General features: G+C 40.5%; 1 protein-coding gene across 3 annotated transcripts in view; it reads right to left on the reverse strand.

Moving 5' to 3' along the window:
• Positions 1-14,653, reverse strand: part of sh2d3a (SH2 domain containing 3A) — a 16,619-nt gene extending 1,966 nt beyond the window's left edge. The window contains exons 1-17 of one of the 3 annotated variants that reach the window (XR_010666542.1): positions 14,497-14,653; positions 14,258-14,349; positions 14,019-14,136; positions 13,290-13,348; positions 12,492-12,646; positions 8,612-8,651; positions 8,368-8,484; positions 7,156-7,299; positions 6,025-6,305; positions 5,852-5,937; positions 5,067-5,186; positions 4,180-4,337; positions 3,844-4,032; positions 3,421-3,582; positions 2,696-2,811; positions 1,947-2,129; positions 1,740-1,851 (exon numbers count right to left, since the gene is read on the reverse strand). Coding sequence is in view for 2 of the 3 variants with exons in the window: in XM_029279121.2 (XP_029134954.2) it covers positions 1,740-1,851; positions 1,958-2,129; positions 2,696-2,811; positions 3,421-3,582; positions 3,844-4,032; positions 4,180-4,337; positions 5,067-5,186; positions 5,852-5,937; positions 6,025-6,305; positions 7,156-7,299; positions 8,368-8,484; positions 8,612-8,651; positions 12,492-12,646; positions 13,290-13,348; positions 14,019-14,136; positions 14,258-14,347 (2,119 nt within the window). In the remaining variant the exon portion in view is untranslated. Of the gene's footprint in view, positions 1-1,739; positions 1,852-1,946; positions 2,130-2,695; positions 2,812-3,420; positions 3,583-3,843; positions 4,033-4,179; positions 4,338-5,066; positions 5,187-5,851; positions 5,938-6,024; positions 6,306-7,155; positions 7,300-8,367; positions 8,485-8,611; positions 8,652-10,285; positions 10,406-12,491; positions 12,647-13,289; positions 13,349-14,018; positions 14,137-14,257; positions 14,350-14,496 lie in introns of those variants that run through there. The other 2 variants (XM_029279121.2, XM_020643085.3) reach the window with 2 other exon arrangements.
• Positions 14,654-15,070: the final 417 nt, after the last annotated feature.

Genomic DNA, 15,070 nt, shown 5'->3' on the forward strand with positions numbered 1-15,070 from the left:
AATACATACAATAGAGATTCACACCTAAAGAGCTGGGTTGCTCTGTTTTTTGTATATTAAGCCTGTTTGGTTTAACAGGTGTTATTTTTAACTCAAAAACTTCACTTACTTAAAAGGGGCTATATGCAACTTTTTACATGTATAAATCGTTTTTATCGCCCATTAATAAGCGAACGGTTACCTAATGTGAAAAAGTAGATGTTCACTGTGTATAAAACCTTTCCCTGGGTCTTATTTTCCACGAAAGCTCCAGGAAGTGACATTTTATGCACGTTCTCAACGTCCTCCTCACTCCGCTCCGCTTACAGAGATCAACAGTACAAACTCATCACACACTCCTGTTCTTCACCTCAACAGCCAGAGGCCGCCTTCCACACACTTCTATCCCCCCTAAGAGCTCTCAAAGGTGGACAAACTCATCACACACTCCTGCTCTCAGCCAGTGCCTGCCGAGACTGAATACAGACACAGACTCCTTCACAGACTTTCACATGTGTATGACCACTTACCTCCACTGTAAACATTATGTCAGTAAATATCCAGTGTTTCGCGGCTGATGATGATGCTCGTTTGTGTACGTACGAGCACGTATGACGAGCACACAAGGGAGAGCGAGCAACAGGTTACTGGTGCAGTTCGCCTAACGGCCATGCGGTATCACTTCAAACACAGTATTTTGAAAGTTACATATAGCCCCTTTCACACTGGCCACACATCCAATGGGATTATTAATCATAGACTGTAAATAAAGTTAATAATAATTAATAATAAAAATTAAAGTAGCCATTCTAACCCCAAAAATTGTTTTGTGGATTGGGGTTTTGAAGCCTCATGCGTGTTCATACAATGATGTGGTTGCTGCTATGCAAACTGCCAAGGGGCCCATTAGGACAATCGTGCTTAAGCACGGTACGGGACAACTTTGCTAATGTGAGTGCACCGTAAAACATGGATGTAGTCTCAGTGACTTCACCCACGGATTTCTGAAGCCCAATGATGGTGGCTGTCATATTGAAAATGACTCAACCTAACTCCTGTTCAATCTAGAAACAGTCAAAGAGGTGGCTCCTGGGAAACTACTACGTGTCCACCTTTCAGTCAACTCAGCCAGACCCCTACTTATGCAAATGTTTGTTATTTAAAATAACCATGTTTAAAAATGTCAGAAAAAGACATATTATTAAAAGCAGGAATAACTTATTTCTGTTATAAAACATTGGCATTTTAATGTCAACTAATAGAGATTCCTCAGCTTCTAAAGCCAGCCTCAAGTGGACACTTGAGGAACTGCAGTTTTTTGCACTTCTATTGGAGTATTTTTTTCCGCCTCTTTTGGTATCGATGCATATGTGGTCAAAGTTGAATGAAGCTGTTAATGGCTTTAGTAGAAGCTGTTTGAAGTCTAGCAGACAGTCAAAAGTACCAGATCAATATAAACTGTAGCTTTTTTTCAGCAGGCAAAGAAACTGACTGCTACTTAGAATCTTTCTACACACGGACATAAAAGGCCAGGATTTACCTCCAATCAATATCTTCAAACAAGCCCTAAGCCCCAAGCACTAGCTTGAGCTGTTTATTAAGAGGGGTTTCATTTCCAATCTGTAAACAAGAGTCTGACTAATTTCTGCATTCATACTAATTAAATCTGTATAAAACCAAGGAAAAACACCCTGTATAAAGCATCTGTCAAATGAAGGTAAAGTAATATCATGTGCCCCTCTTTTAAATCAACCACTCACCATCTCCCTCGTTCAGCAGATTCATGAATGGTTTGAGTTTCTTCTCAAACAAAACTGCAGTCTCAGTGTGGTTCCTCCTCAGCGCTCGCCAAGTCATCTCCAGCCGGATTATCTGCGCACATGTACACACATAAATAAGTAGTGTATTGGAAAGCCTCATCCGGCTTCTACTTCACCCGAGTTTGCTTAAATTGCGCCTTTCTTTACAGTGATAGCACCTGAGGCATCTCGAGAGCCTTCATCACGGCTGAGAAGGAGTAGAGGTCATGTGCGTGGTCTTTCAGGGCCTTAGCCAATGAGATTACTTTATGTAAAACAGTCGCCCTCTGGCCCACAGTGCCTGTGCAGCCCAAGATATCCACTGCGACGCCCAGAGCTATTAGATGATGCCTACAAAATGAAAGATTAACGGATTAGAGGAGTGTGTGGTCAGGAAATTTGATAAAGAGTAGTTTAGAGACTGCTTTTTAGCTGTCATTACGTCTTTGTACATTCATATTGATTCTGCGATGGCAGAATATTCTTGTCCCAGTCTGTGGATTCACATTGGGTTTTGGCATTGCAGGAGCACAGATCAGCAGGTGCTCCGCATACACAAACAGCCAGACATGCACAAACTCCCTCCCCTGCTGACTCTGCTGTTCTTGTCTTGCCCCTGTAACACCTCTGTTACTACTCCGAAGACGATACAGAGGGGGAATAATATTCTCCCCTCATTACAGCGAACCCAACACAGTAGACGTGCACACAAAACTACATCAATGCATTTTAAAGAAAGCAGCAACACTTCTGTCAGTAATTTCACTTACTATGTACAATCAACAGAACTACAGTTTACCAAAGAAAACTGTTAATAAAGCTTTTAGGTGGCTTATCCACTGTAGAGAGCGGACTCATCTCAAAATACATATGGAAATCAAAACCTGCACAAATTAAATCAAGCACATTTTTTGTACCTTTCTAACAAATCCTGCCGTAATTGGTGTCCATGCGGTAAAGTGACAAGCTCCAGCCCAGATCCGACTCCCATTATCGTCTTCTGTTCATCAGTCACCCCAACTATGCGTGCAACCTGCAAGACAAACAACAATGGCGAATTCTAGATTTTAATTCCAGTTAATAATAATAATTATAACAATAATACATTAGCCTTTCACGGCACTTTTCTAAGTACTCAAAGCCACTTAACAAAGAACAACAGAACAAAACAGTAAAAACAATACAATGAAGAAATCATGTAAAGGAAGGAGGATGAGAATTGAGTTTGTTAGTGGTGTAGGCGATTTTGGAGGATTATCATAAAACTATATTCAATCAGTTAACAGGGCCATACGTGGGCCATAAAATGTGGACATCAGTGAAAGACAGAAGTGAAAAATAATCCCTTACTTTTAATATATATCATATTTGTGTAGTACGACTCATTTCAGTAAATCAAATAGCTCCAAATAGCTTCAGCTCCAGAGGCGTATTAAGTAGCAGGAAGTGCCGGTTGGACAATTTAAGGCATGTTCTGGATCAAAAATACAAAATATGATTGGTCATAATATATATGTTATCTGGAAGAATATGAATTATAATGTATAGGGGAAGCATGATATGATGTTTCAACTTTGTTCTGCAATGCATTTATTAGTGCGAAACAACAGACATAGTCGGTTAACAAACATTTAAGCTGTACCTGGCAGTCAACACTGAGTATGTGCAGAGCAGTGGTCTCTGCGTTTGAGCGGTTGAAGATTTCTTTGAGTGAAATCAGGACGCTTGGCTCCAGTGGTCGGTTGTTGTCTGGTAAGAGCAGCGACTTAAACTGATCCAACTGGAAGCATGACTCTGACTCCACCTGTGACGGTGTAAGAAGGAAGAACGGTTGTACACAACTGACCCTCTGTGATATTTAATGCTGAAGATATCTTCAATCTGACCTTTTTATCAGACCAAAATAAATGCAGATATGATAAGTTGTTTCATAATTACAGAACTTCAATGAATTACAAAGTTCTCATTTTTATATTATGAAGAAATTCATGGAAATCAATCGCTGTTAGAGGAATTCAACCAATAAACATTTAAAGACAAAACAAAAAAAGAACATTGTACATACATGTGGCTTTTCAAAATGCCAGTCTTCAACTGCGTTCTTCTTCTTTGGTAGCGACGGCAGCTGTGACGATGCTTCTTGCTGCTGTGCCTCCAGAAAGCCGAAAGAAGTCTCTGTGAGGCGAGCGCGGCTCTGCCACTTCTCCTCTGCTCGCAGTCTGTCCACATGACCTTTAAGCCTGGACTCTGGAAGCTGGATGACAGAGCGACTGAACATAAGCTCATCGTAGAAGATTTTCCAGATAAAATGTAAGCCTTTCCTCATTTCTCCAATTATAAAGAAACGTGATAAAGAAACACATGATCAACTGAGTTGGGAGGGACTTGATGAGTTCTTCACCTGGATGACCAGCTCATCGTAGAAGGAGGAGGGGTCATTGTCCCGGTCTTTAGGCGGGGGAGGGACAGCGTTGGGAAAGATAGCAGAGACCCTGAGAGGTTTAGGAGGAGCTCTGGGGTGCAGCTGTCCATCTGAACCTCGCAAAGTTACACCACCTCCTGCAGGGACGGAAGATGGAGTTATGTGTGTGTTAATGGCAGTCCTTTACACACTCTTACTTGAACCCTGAAGCTGCTCTCTTATTCGCAGACACTTGTATAAAGAGTCTGCCTTTGGACTGCAACTAGTCCCCTCTGGTCATAACCAGGATCTCATAAACACTGCACGCATGAGTGTAACACCTTGTCTTTTACTTGTATTTCTCATGGAAACCTGATCAATTATATCCTCTGCTAAATGTTCTACCAATTATACATTCTGCTGAAAATAGAGAACTGCTTGACAGCTTTATTCACAGAACTAAAATGTCTATCTCAGAACTTTGTCTCTTGAATACCTGTCATTAGTAAAAGAATAGACCATTTTTTCCAGAACACTAGGAAACTATAATGAAGTGACGGCCTAATGACAGAAAGAGAAATACGCCGGCCCTAATTCCCTACATAAAGGTCTCGTGCTTGATTAAAAAAAAACCCACCTCTGCACATTGCCAGAAATAAAAATTGGATGGAGAAATTAGTTAAAAAGAGGCTGTAGTCCTCATTGCAGCAGCAGTGGGTTCCTTTGCCTTTGGCACTTTGCTGCTTGTCTACCCCCACTCTCTCCTCCCAACATTTCCTGTCTCTTTTCAGCTTCTTTTTTTTTACTACCTAATAAAAAGGCAAAAAAGGCCCCAAAAAATATAATAAAAAACATAAATAAAGATTTCAAATGTGTGTGCAAGTTACCTGGATGCAAGGGCCGTGTGTGTTTTGGCCGTGGGCTCAGCAGTGGTTCGCTGCCTGTACGAAACACAGGAGAAATTGGGACGGGGCATGTGTCCTCTGACTGAGTTTTCTGTGGAACACCTGGATGAGGAAGAGAATCAGCAGGACGTTATACCATACACGACACAGAAATGTAAGGATTCCTTTTACCGTTACACTTCAATGGCTTCTCAAATCCATTCTGGAAATAAAATATGGTTTAATCAGGTGTGACTCTACACAGGGGATTGGATACATTCTGCTTGCCAACATTTCTTTTACATGGTTTAAATGTCAGAAAGTGTTGTTGGAATTAGTTTAGGAACTCTCTCCAGTCCTTAGCAGCCACACATCCAGATGTTCTCATGTTTTACAAGCACACTGAAAACTGTTTTAGCTCATTTATAATTTATGTCACAACAGATCCCATATGGCTGCACAAAACTAACAGCAAGCTGTATTCATGTTAATTTCTTAACTGTGCACTGTACATTGTACATCAACAGAGGAGGACTTGTTGTTTCTGTATGTAGATATAGACAAATATAGAAAGAAAGAGAAAAGGTATGATTACATTTTCATTTCATGCCAACTGTTGGTAAATATATAATGCATTGCCCAATGAAATTCATGCTTTGGATACACAAGCTGATATTGAATAAATGTCTCTGATAGCTGTTAGAGCGCTGCATCAAGCAGACATGAGGGGTTAGGGGTCACAGCAATATTTGAATATCGTAAAGGTTGACATATTTATGATAGTATACCAGTTCTTAGGTTGCTGTCAGATTGTGCAGACTGTAGTGAAGGTCTCCTTCCAACATTTTCCAAGTTTGCAGGTTGACTTCCACTCCTGCCAAAATGAAGGCCATCAGCATTACTTGTGTATTTACAGATGCATTGTGTTTCAGCACTATACATGTGCACTACTTCTTCCCACCTTAGCAGTGGATTGATGACCTGCAGAGCGTCTGTGTGTGCATAGCTGAGGCTGCGACGTTTTTCCGCCCCTGTGCCTCTACTGCTACTGCTGCTGCTGCTTTTGTGCTCAACATGTCGCTCGGTTATGACACGTAGAGGAAGGGTCCGTGTGATTGGATGGAAGATCACAGCGCCTGAGGCCTGGGAGATGGGCCTCCGATCGCCCACATAGAATCGGATCAGAGCAGGAACATTGTCAAAGCGATCCTCCTCAAACTGGAACAGCTCCCGAGAGTAGCCCTGTCACATAGATGGAGGAACACACAATATCAACCAGGGCCTTTGAAGGGATAGAATAACAAACACTTTCAGCAACAGATACTCTAACCCAAGAGTGTAAAAATACTAGCAAGGCATGAAGTTGTTGCAATTTGTAGTTGATATTACAATACTAACCCAGAGTTACAAAAAAGAATTAAAAAGATGCATAGACTTTTCTCTTCATCTTCATTATTTTCTGAACAATTATATCTTTGTCACTCAGCAGATCTACAAAATCTTTGTTATCAATCTTAAATATTTTACCAGTGCAACCCAATACAATTTATCATCTCAGCCCTAATTTAGAATCAGCAAAATTATAAACTAAATAAGTTGTGATATTACAATGCCAACGTTAAAGTGTGTTAAAAGCTTGGTTTAATACTGTTTGCATTGCACTGAATTGCATACATGAGGTGGCAAGAGTATAAGAAATATCAGCTTATTTTTAAAACAATTTTAAATATATGTCTTTAAATACAAGTACTTTAATTAAATAATAAAAAGTAAAGTTATTTTAGCCTTAACTTTAGCCTCAACTTAATTGTAATAATTTAAACCTTTCTTTGATTGTTAGCAAATGTCAGAAAATAGTAGAAAAAAATAGCAATTGCTATTTCCCCAGGCCCGGGGTGACGTTTTCAGATTGTTTGTTTTTTCTTACCTCCTTCCCTAGACCAAAAACAACATTGTAAAAAGAGAAAAGGCTTAACATCCTTACTCTGAAAAAAACAGGGACTACTAAATGTTTGGCATTTTAGTAATCATCTGAACATCTAGTGAACCATCCCTCAGCCCCCATGCACTGATAGACAAAACACAGACAGACCTTTTTAGGACGAAGGATCACTCTGATGATCTTGAAGTGCAAGGGCCCATTCTTCCAAAAGCAGCTCAAAACATAGTCACCAGGGGCAGAGCTGGAGTCTCGTACCAGGAAGTCTCCATCCCTCTCAAACAGAGACTCTGCAGCCTGGAGATGAAGAGGGAGTTTATGATAGGCAAGAAGGTCCACTGTGTGTGTGTTGACATCATACTATGCCCAGTTTAAGCTGGCCAGAGGGCAGAAATGGTTACAAATTTATATCTTGAGAAATAAGACTATTTTGCTTTCTTGCTGATGATTATTATTGCTGATTATAATAAGAGGAGAACAAGACAGCACTCTTATGTGTGTGAAGTAAATAAACTCAGCTGTGCTTAAACTAATGCAGTAAAAAACTAAAACAAATTCCATTCCAATTACAATTCCATTTAACTCCTTTAAATGTAAAAAAGCTGGACAGTGGGCTGGACTTTATTAACTTTAGCTTTATGTCTACCTTATACTCCTGCAACTTGTATTTAGCCAGAGCCATCAGCCATTAGTTTAAACTAGCAAAGTTACTGGATACAAGTGGCATCTTAGGTGCCCTTATCAAAAATGAGAATTTTGCCTGCTTGTTTAATGTGTACAAAAATAAAAACGGGGTTATGGGGCGCTGGTGGCGCAGTTGTTAGTGTGCGCGCCCCATATATGGAGCCTATGGTCATCCAAGCGGGCAGCCCAGGTTTGAATCCCACCTGTGGCTTCTTTCCCACATGTCATTCCCTACTCTCTCTCCCTGATTTCCACCTCTATCCACTGTCCTATCTCTCCATTAAAGGCCCAAAAAGCCCAAAAAAAAGTCTTTAAAAAAAACAAAAAACAGGGGGTTATGTATAGATACGATCACTGAAATATTACCAGAGATTTTTGGAGGTGCTTGTAGGCATATTTGGCAACATTTGGACAGAGCAAGGCCAGCTGTTTCCCCCTCTTTACATTCTGGATGCTTAGTAAAGCTAACTTTATTTGGGTTCCAGCTAACTCAGGAGGTGAAAATTGTATTTATCCAACTAATTATTTTGTTCACATATCTTATACTAATTTGAATGTATCTTTTTTTGAGAGAGAGCACAAGCACAGTTCCTAACTTAAATAAGACAGTTTCCTTCAATTTGTGTGTGAACAATGTTTTTTAAAGAAAATACAGCAAGAACAGAATGGTCCATTGAGCACCTCTCGGCTCAGCGGTCCGTGGTACCATGCATGGCTCCTCAGGTCCTCAGTGCTGAGCTTCAGCTCCTCCTCCAGCTCCTTCTTTAATGAGTCCATGTCTTTCCGACCACCGAACATCTGCAATACACAGCAGAGATCATTTTTACTCTGCATGTTTCCTGTACATGGATTTTTAATGGGCGAGGATGGAAAATATGTTGAAAACAAGAGAGGGACACAAGAGGTGGTTTGCTTAACCTCTTACCTTCAGCTGGCTGAGGTATGCACTGACACTCCTCCTCTTGCTGAAAAAAACAAGAGAGAAGGTGAGTTAAAGCTACTATACTGAAACCCCAGGGGGTCACACATGAGGTGATTGCCAAGTTTCTCTTTTGAACCGTAACAGTACAACAAGAGAAGGTCTGGGTCTGTCATTAACACGACAACACAAACTTTTAATAGCCTGCCTCTTTTTTCCTTCTTCCTTCCTCCCCGGGCTTCCACCTTCCTGACGCTGTAGACACAGAGCTCACAGATGGACCGCTCAGAGGATTCACAGCAAAGCTCAACCGTACCCACTCAAGCAAATCTGCATCCAAGCCTGCCTCTCTCTGTGTGTGGACGCGTGTAAACAATGTGGAACAACTCATGCGTTCAGGGACTGCTGGAGCGATGTGCACAAACAATGTGGAGAGGTTTAGGCCACTTGTTTACCCTGCTTTGACCTTGAATATAACTACTGTCCCACTGAAGCATAGCATCACGAACTACACAAAGCAGCCAGTTTATTAGTTACATCAAGCAAAACAAATGGTTAAATCCACCTGTCTTTTGCTTTAATGTGTGCTTTTGGAAAAATCTAAATTGGAAACAAGTTAAATCAACGCTACGCTTGATAGAAAGTTGTAGCATGTTGTGAAAAGCTTCTTTTTGCAAAAATAAGATAGCTTCAGGTCAGTTGCCGCTTTATCGTCTATTGATTGATCAGTTGATTAATCAACTAACCATTGTGGCTGTAGTCTTCACTGACATGTTTTATTTGTATTGTGTGTATTTTCCACAGACGTAACTAATTATGAAGTGTCATAGAAAGCTCTGTATTTCATTATGAAGTGTTGTAAGTTTACTAAAGTTAAACTGTGTACAAAAATGTTAAAAACACTTGCAACAACTCAACAAGCGCATTCAAAATGACGACAAACATTACATTTAAAGATTTAACTGTGTTTCAACAACAAACTCAACATTTAAACACTCAAAAAAAGTAGGATTTTTTTGAAGGTCTGCTGTGCAAGAGTGAATAGGTGTAGGCCTATATAACAGTTGCAGCTTCCTTTTCTCAATATACACAGCAAACACTCATCTCACAATCATAAATATGCAGAAATCCAGATAAATCACAGTTTCAAGATTTGTAAAAAAAAAAGGTAAGAAGGTGCAAGATCCTGTTTTAGGGGCGTTGGCCCATGCTGCACAACAGAAACACCTGTGTAACGTGCTCGAGAGCCAATATTGAGAAATGCAACCTGACACCACATATAGCCATATATCCACCGTTTTATCACGCTTCACCGGCTTGTAGCTATTATTTTCTGTGAGATTTGACTTCTAAGCAACAATGTTGACCAATGCCCTCTAAAATTTGTTTCGTTTGTAAATAACTGGAACATCAAGTCTTGAGAGTGTCAGTGCCTCAGAATTGTGCAACTGGTAGTTAAAAGTCAGCTGCCGAGGCTGCAGGTAATCAAGGAAACCACAGTCGACGTTTTTGGTCCAAGACTTAAGAAGTTTGTCAAAAGTAGAATAAAATGTTCCGAAAATCCAACACATAAAAAAGTTAAATCAACAGCCGACCAACATACAAAGTCTCGCGGTAATTTACGAAGTTCCCAAAAATATAAACCAGGCTACTTCTTTTGGAAATGGTCAACGATCCTACCTGTCAGTGCTCTTCACAGCTCGCACGTTCCTGACATGTTTTACGGTTTGTGGTCCAAGTTAACACCGCCAAACAACAGCTGTGTAGCTGTTCAGTTCTTCTCCACTGTGGTCCCTCCCAGCTCCCCCCCCCACCCCACCCCTTCTTCTCCTCGCCCTCCTCCCTACACAGTTTCGGACGAGTTCCCACAGGTTCTCCCAAATCCTTCTCCTCCTCCTCCTCCTCCTCCACCCCCCAACCCCCCCTCGGGCCCCGGTGCTGAAACACTCTGGCATTCCTCGGATACCGACACAAGCCGAGCAAACGAATCACCTGGCCACAATCTGTAGGCCTATATCAAGGTAGGTAGTTGTAAAAAGAGGAATGTAATTGTAAACCCCAAATATGGTTGTACTGACAGATCAAATGTCTTCAAGCTGCAGGCCTATGTCTTAGCTGCTTGACTTTTCATTGCACAAACTATATTAAGCTGATAAAATATGTTCAGAAGCCAAAGGGTAGTTTGTCATTGATTGCCACAAGACTTCTTAATAATTAGCCTTATCTCAAAGTAGGCTAATCAATAATTTTTTTTTTTTTTTTTTTTGTATTTGTTAAGTTTTAATGCTTTCTCCCATTTACACCTGTCGGAAAAGTTTGGACAGAGCATTGATATCAAGCTGTTGTGCGGTGGAGTGTGTTATCGGTTACTTTCAGAACGTGTCTTAACCAATCAGTGCAAAGGACCGGAACTATATCTACTTAATTGAATCCTACGTGTTTTGTTTATTACAACCTCTGGGGCTTTGAGTAGTGAACACTCCTAACTGGAAAGTAGAGATGTGTCTGAACTTGACAGCCTACTTTTATACACTCACAGACATGTCAGTACTCTGTTATCTCATTATTTTTGATTAAAGGGTAAGTTCAAACAAATTACTGTAAAGCAAAATCAGTAGGCCTACGTTTCCTTCATCGTTGCCTTAGTGGCCTACTCAGTCAAAGCACTTAATCAAGGTCAAAATGTGCTGATCAGGATTTTTGCTCTCCATATTAAGAATGTACTATGCTACAGTCATAAGAATAAGTGAACAGAACAAAATGTATATCTTTATTATCATCAAATAATGTGAAAAAAATAATAGGCATACTGTATACCGTTTGCCTCCCCCCACCCCCTTGCTCCCTATCCCTCTTCCTGCATCTTATCCCATCTCTCCCCCTATCCCTTTCCAAGCCCGGCACAGTCTAGGCCTGTGAAAGCTGTTTCGTCAAGTGCTCATGATGGATAGGCCGGGTCTTTGTAATATAGCAATAAGTAAGGTCTTTTACCTGTTTTTTGTAACATAACAATGAGTAAGGTCTTTTTACCTGCTCTTTTGTAATGTTAACAGACAAAGGGTAAGGTATTTTACCTGCTTTTTGTAAAGTGTCTTGAGGTAACACTTGTTATGAGTTGACGCTATACAAATAAAAATTGAATTGAATTGAATTGTATGGGTGTGTGGATGACACTGGGACTAGGGCAGTGTTTTTAAGAAGACAAGTTGCTGAAGAGGTATTAAAGTATAACTTTCAGGGCTTTTTTCAACACCACAAACAAATCTCCATTCACACTCATTGAAAAGTAGAAATCTCAGACCTTGATATGATTCAAAACCAGAGCCTTTAAATCTGTATTATCTTGATATTTTAGTCAAACTTTGGTTTGAGTGTAAATTAAAATTCAGACAATGCACTTTGGTAAATTAGGTAAACTGGCCCTTAAATGCTGGAAATGAGCCTGCATTAAAACAGTCTCCTTTGTAGAAGCCTTGACTTCAGGATTAACTACTTGTAAACACACACTGGTCTTAGTGACTGAGTCCTTCACCTCTCACTGGGAGGGACGAGTGACCAAAATATCAAAGTCCCAAGGTGTGTTGTTTATAATGTCTGTCTTCAAAAAGCAGTTCTCTCGGTCTGTGAAAGTGAGTAAAGTAGGATTGTAATGGTATTCTATATATCCAACATTTATATTCTCTTTCAGCCTGCATATAGCCAACAGATTTACGTGCACCCAATATGCCCACACCCACTTACACACCATGGCACACATTTTATGAGGCACTAGTTAATTATTAGCCATACATGACTATCCAACTTGGCGAAAGTGGATCCCTCCCTCTCATTCAAACACAAATGCTATCTCTTCTAAACAAAAATCACATATATGGGGTCAGCTCACCTGCTTTTGCTGTCCTGACAGCTCTCTGTCTGACTGATATTGTCCTCGTTTAGGGGGCGGAGCTGGGAGCAGGAAGCAGAAAGGCGATTTTTCTTATCAGCACGCTGGAGGCGGGGCAGAACACTCTGACGAAACAGATCCTTCTTTGGCTTTTCCTGCAGGAAATAGAAGACCCAAACTGTGTCTATACTGGAGCTGCTGATTGGGTTATCCCTGTTCTGAGTAGACTTGATAGCATTTTTTTTGGTAATCATTATTTTGTCATGTTAAAGCTTTTTTTACATATGCAAGAGAATTTCAGGAGGACTGCCCTTGAAATCCTCCTGATGTGGTTGTTCAGATATGATAGCCTCACAGCAGGACACTAACCTTTACAGACGGGAGCGGGGGCAGGGGGTCCCCTAAGGCAAGACATGACGTAAAAAGATCGACGCGGATGAAGAACAGAGCTTGCTTTACAGCACTATAATAAGAATGTTTACCTTTATATCAATGCTCTATGCAATACAACAGAATCGCAATATCAACAAAAGAGCGTAGAAGTATTTGCTGGTGAAGAGAAAACATAATGCAGTGGCACAGAGATCGTAGAATTTGCATGTACTATACACTCTATGGTGTGCACCCAACACACGGAATAAATGCTCGAGTTGAATTCTCCTGATTAAATCCTGCTGTGTTCTCAATTCAGAATCAACAGATAAAGTCTGAGTGAAGAAGTTTGCGTTCACACCTACAGCTCACCACGAAAACTATAGGAGTTTTGTGCAAGTGTGAACAAGGCTTAAGTGGTCTCACCAGATCCATAGATGATCCCAGGGAGTATTTTCGGCTCACCCTCCGCTTCACTTCCACACCTGAGACAGCAAAAAGGACATTTAAAAGGAATAATTGGAACTTTTTGAGGATTTGATTTATTTCACACTTTAAAAGGTAAAGATCTGTACTACTCTCCTGGCCATCCGTTAAGTGTGAGGCTGAAAAAACTAAGAATATAACATTTTCATTATTGAGCATTAGAGGTTCTGGTAGATTAAGGATTTTGGATTAAGCCCATTACATTGGAACACTTCTTTGACAGACTTGAAACAGTTAAACTTGAATAGTCAGCATGTTGAAAAGGATGACAAAGATAAGAGTTCATCTTAAGACTTGTTTCCTAACACAAACATTCTGTAGGTATACCTCTATTGAAGCTATACAGTATGAGTTTGAATCTATGTTTGACTAAAATTATGTCAAAAGGATTATTTAATATACTATAAAATGTGTGAAACTATGCCCAGACTAGGATGACAATTTATGTCATGTTTTATTTTTTTAAATCGATGCAATACATCTTTTATAATAACCAAACTGATGCAGCAAATTGTTTCCCACATATAATTAGACCATATCTCTACATTTCTTAAATACGTGCCTCTATCATTTAAAAAAAACAACAGTTCTTTACAGAATCAATATTTTCCATCTGATGAACATCAACTTATTGTGCAGTCAGTTTGTCGACGTGTGTTTGAGTGTCACCAGTGTGTGGGTCCAGTCTCTGTCGGTGTCTTGAAAGCTGGCTGAGGATGGCTTCTCTGTGTGTTGCATCGTCTATCCCTGAATCCTTCAGCTCTGCATCCGTCACATTCAGCAAACCCTGGAGAGAGAAATAAAACACAAGGGTGCATATATATACATATAAAGACTGCAGTAAAAAACACAAGTAATCAGAAAATGTCAACAAGCACATTTAGATTCTCTTCTGTACACTAACATACCTCCAGCCCATAATATTCACTCTCCAGAGTCTTGGTGTACTGGGGCAGGCCGATCTGTCTCAGCCACCAGGCGATGGAGCGATTATTCATGTCTGAAGGAGATAATTAGTACATACCAACACACATGCATGCTTGTAAATGTTTTGTCCTGCAAACGGATCTGAGCAAAGTACTAGCTAACAGTCAAAAAGCACTCTTGTGTTGTTTGCCTTGCAGCAGCTCCAGTATGTAACACCTACCTGCTTATAGAATCAACCAAGGCACGCTGGGACGTCACTTCTCTCTCTTTTCTTGTAAAATGCCTACTTCATTATGCTTTTTCTTCTCTGGTTTCCTTCCTTTCTTTGCAGCTACTCACAACTAAGTCTAAACCTGTGTCATTATCTGTCTCTCAATTTCTCTTTGTGGTTACTGTGGAAGCCCGCTCCACCTCAAACCTGCAGGGTCACTCAAAAAGCCAATCAGATTGTACGGTGGGCACACAGTACCCCACTGACAACAGCAAATCAGAGTACAGGGATTAGCATGAGCTGTCAGGAGGCAGGGAGCGCAAGCTGAGACGTGTCATGACGGAGAGAAAGAGTTCAGAAAAACAAGAAGGGGTATGAAAATGTGAGACTGTTAGAGCAGCTGTCAACATGTCAAGTCAGAGACATGAATGTGCAGTGGTGTGTGTGGAAACCTGCCTGTTCAGGTGGACTGTGAGCAGATACTTTAGCAGCAGGACAGCCGTGATGTATACAAGGCTGACATCTAGTGTTTAAGTCAAGAGAGACTCAGCTGCAGTTAAAGGAGTATTTCACAGATTTAAAA

This window comes from Labrus bergylta, chromosome 1, assembly GCF_963930695.1.
Source record: "Labrus bergylta chromosome 1, fLabBer1.1, whole genome shotgun sequence".
In the NCBI taxonomy this organism is placed as follows: Eukaryota; Metazoa; Chordata; class Actinopteri; order Labriformes; family Labridae; genus Labrus; species Labrus bergylta.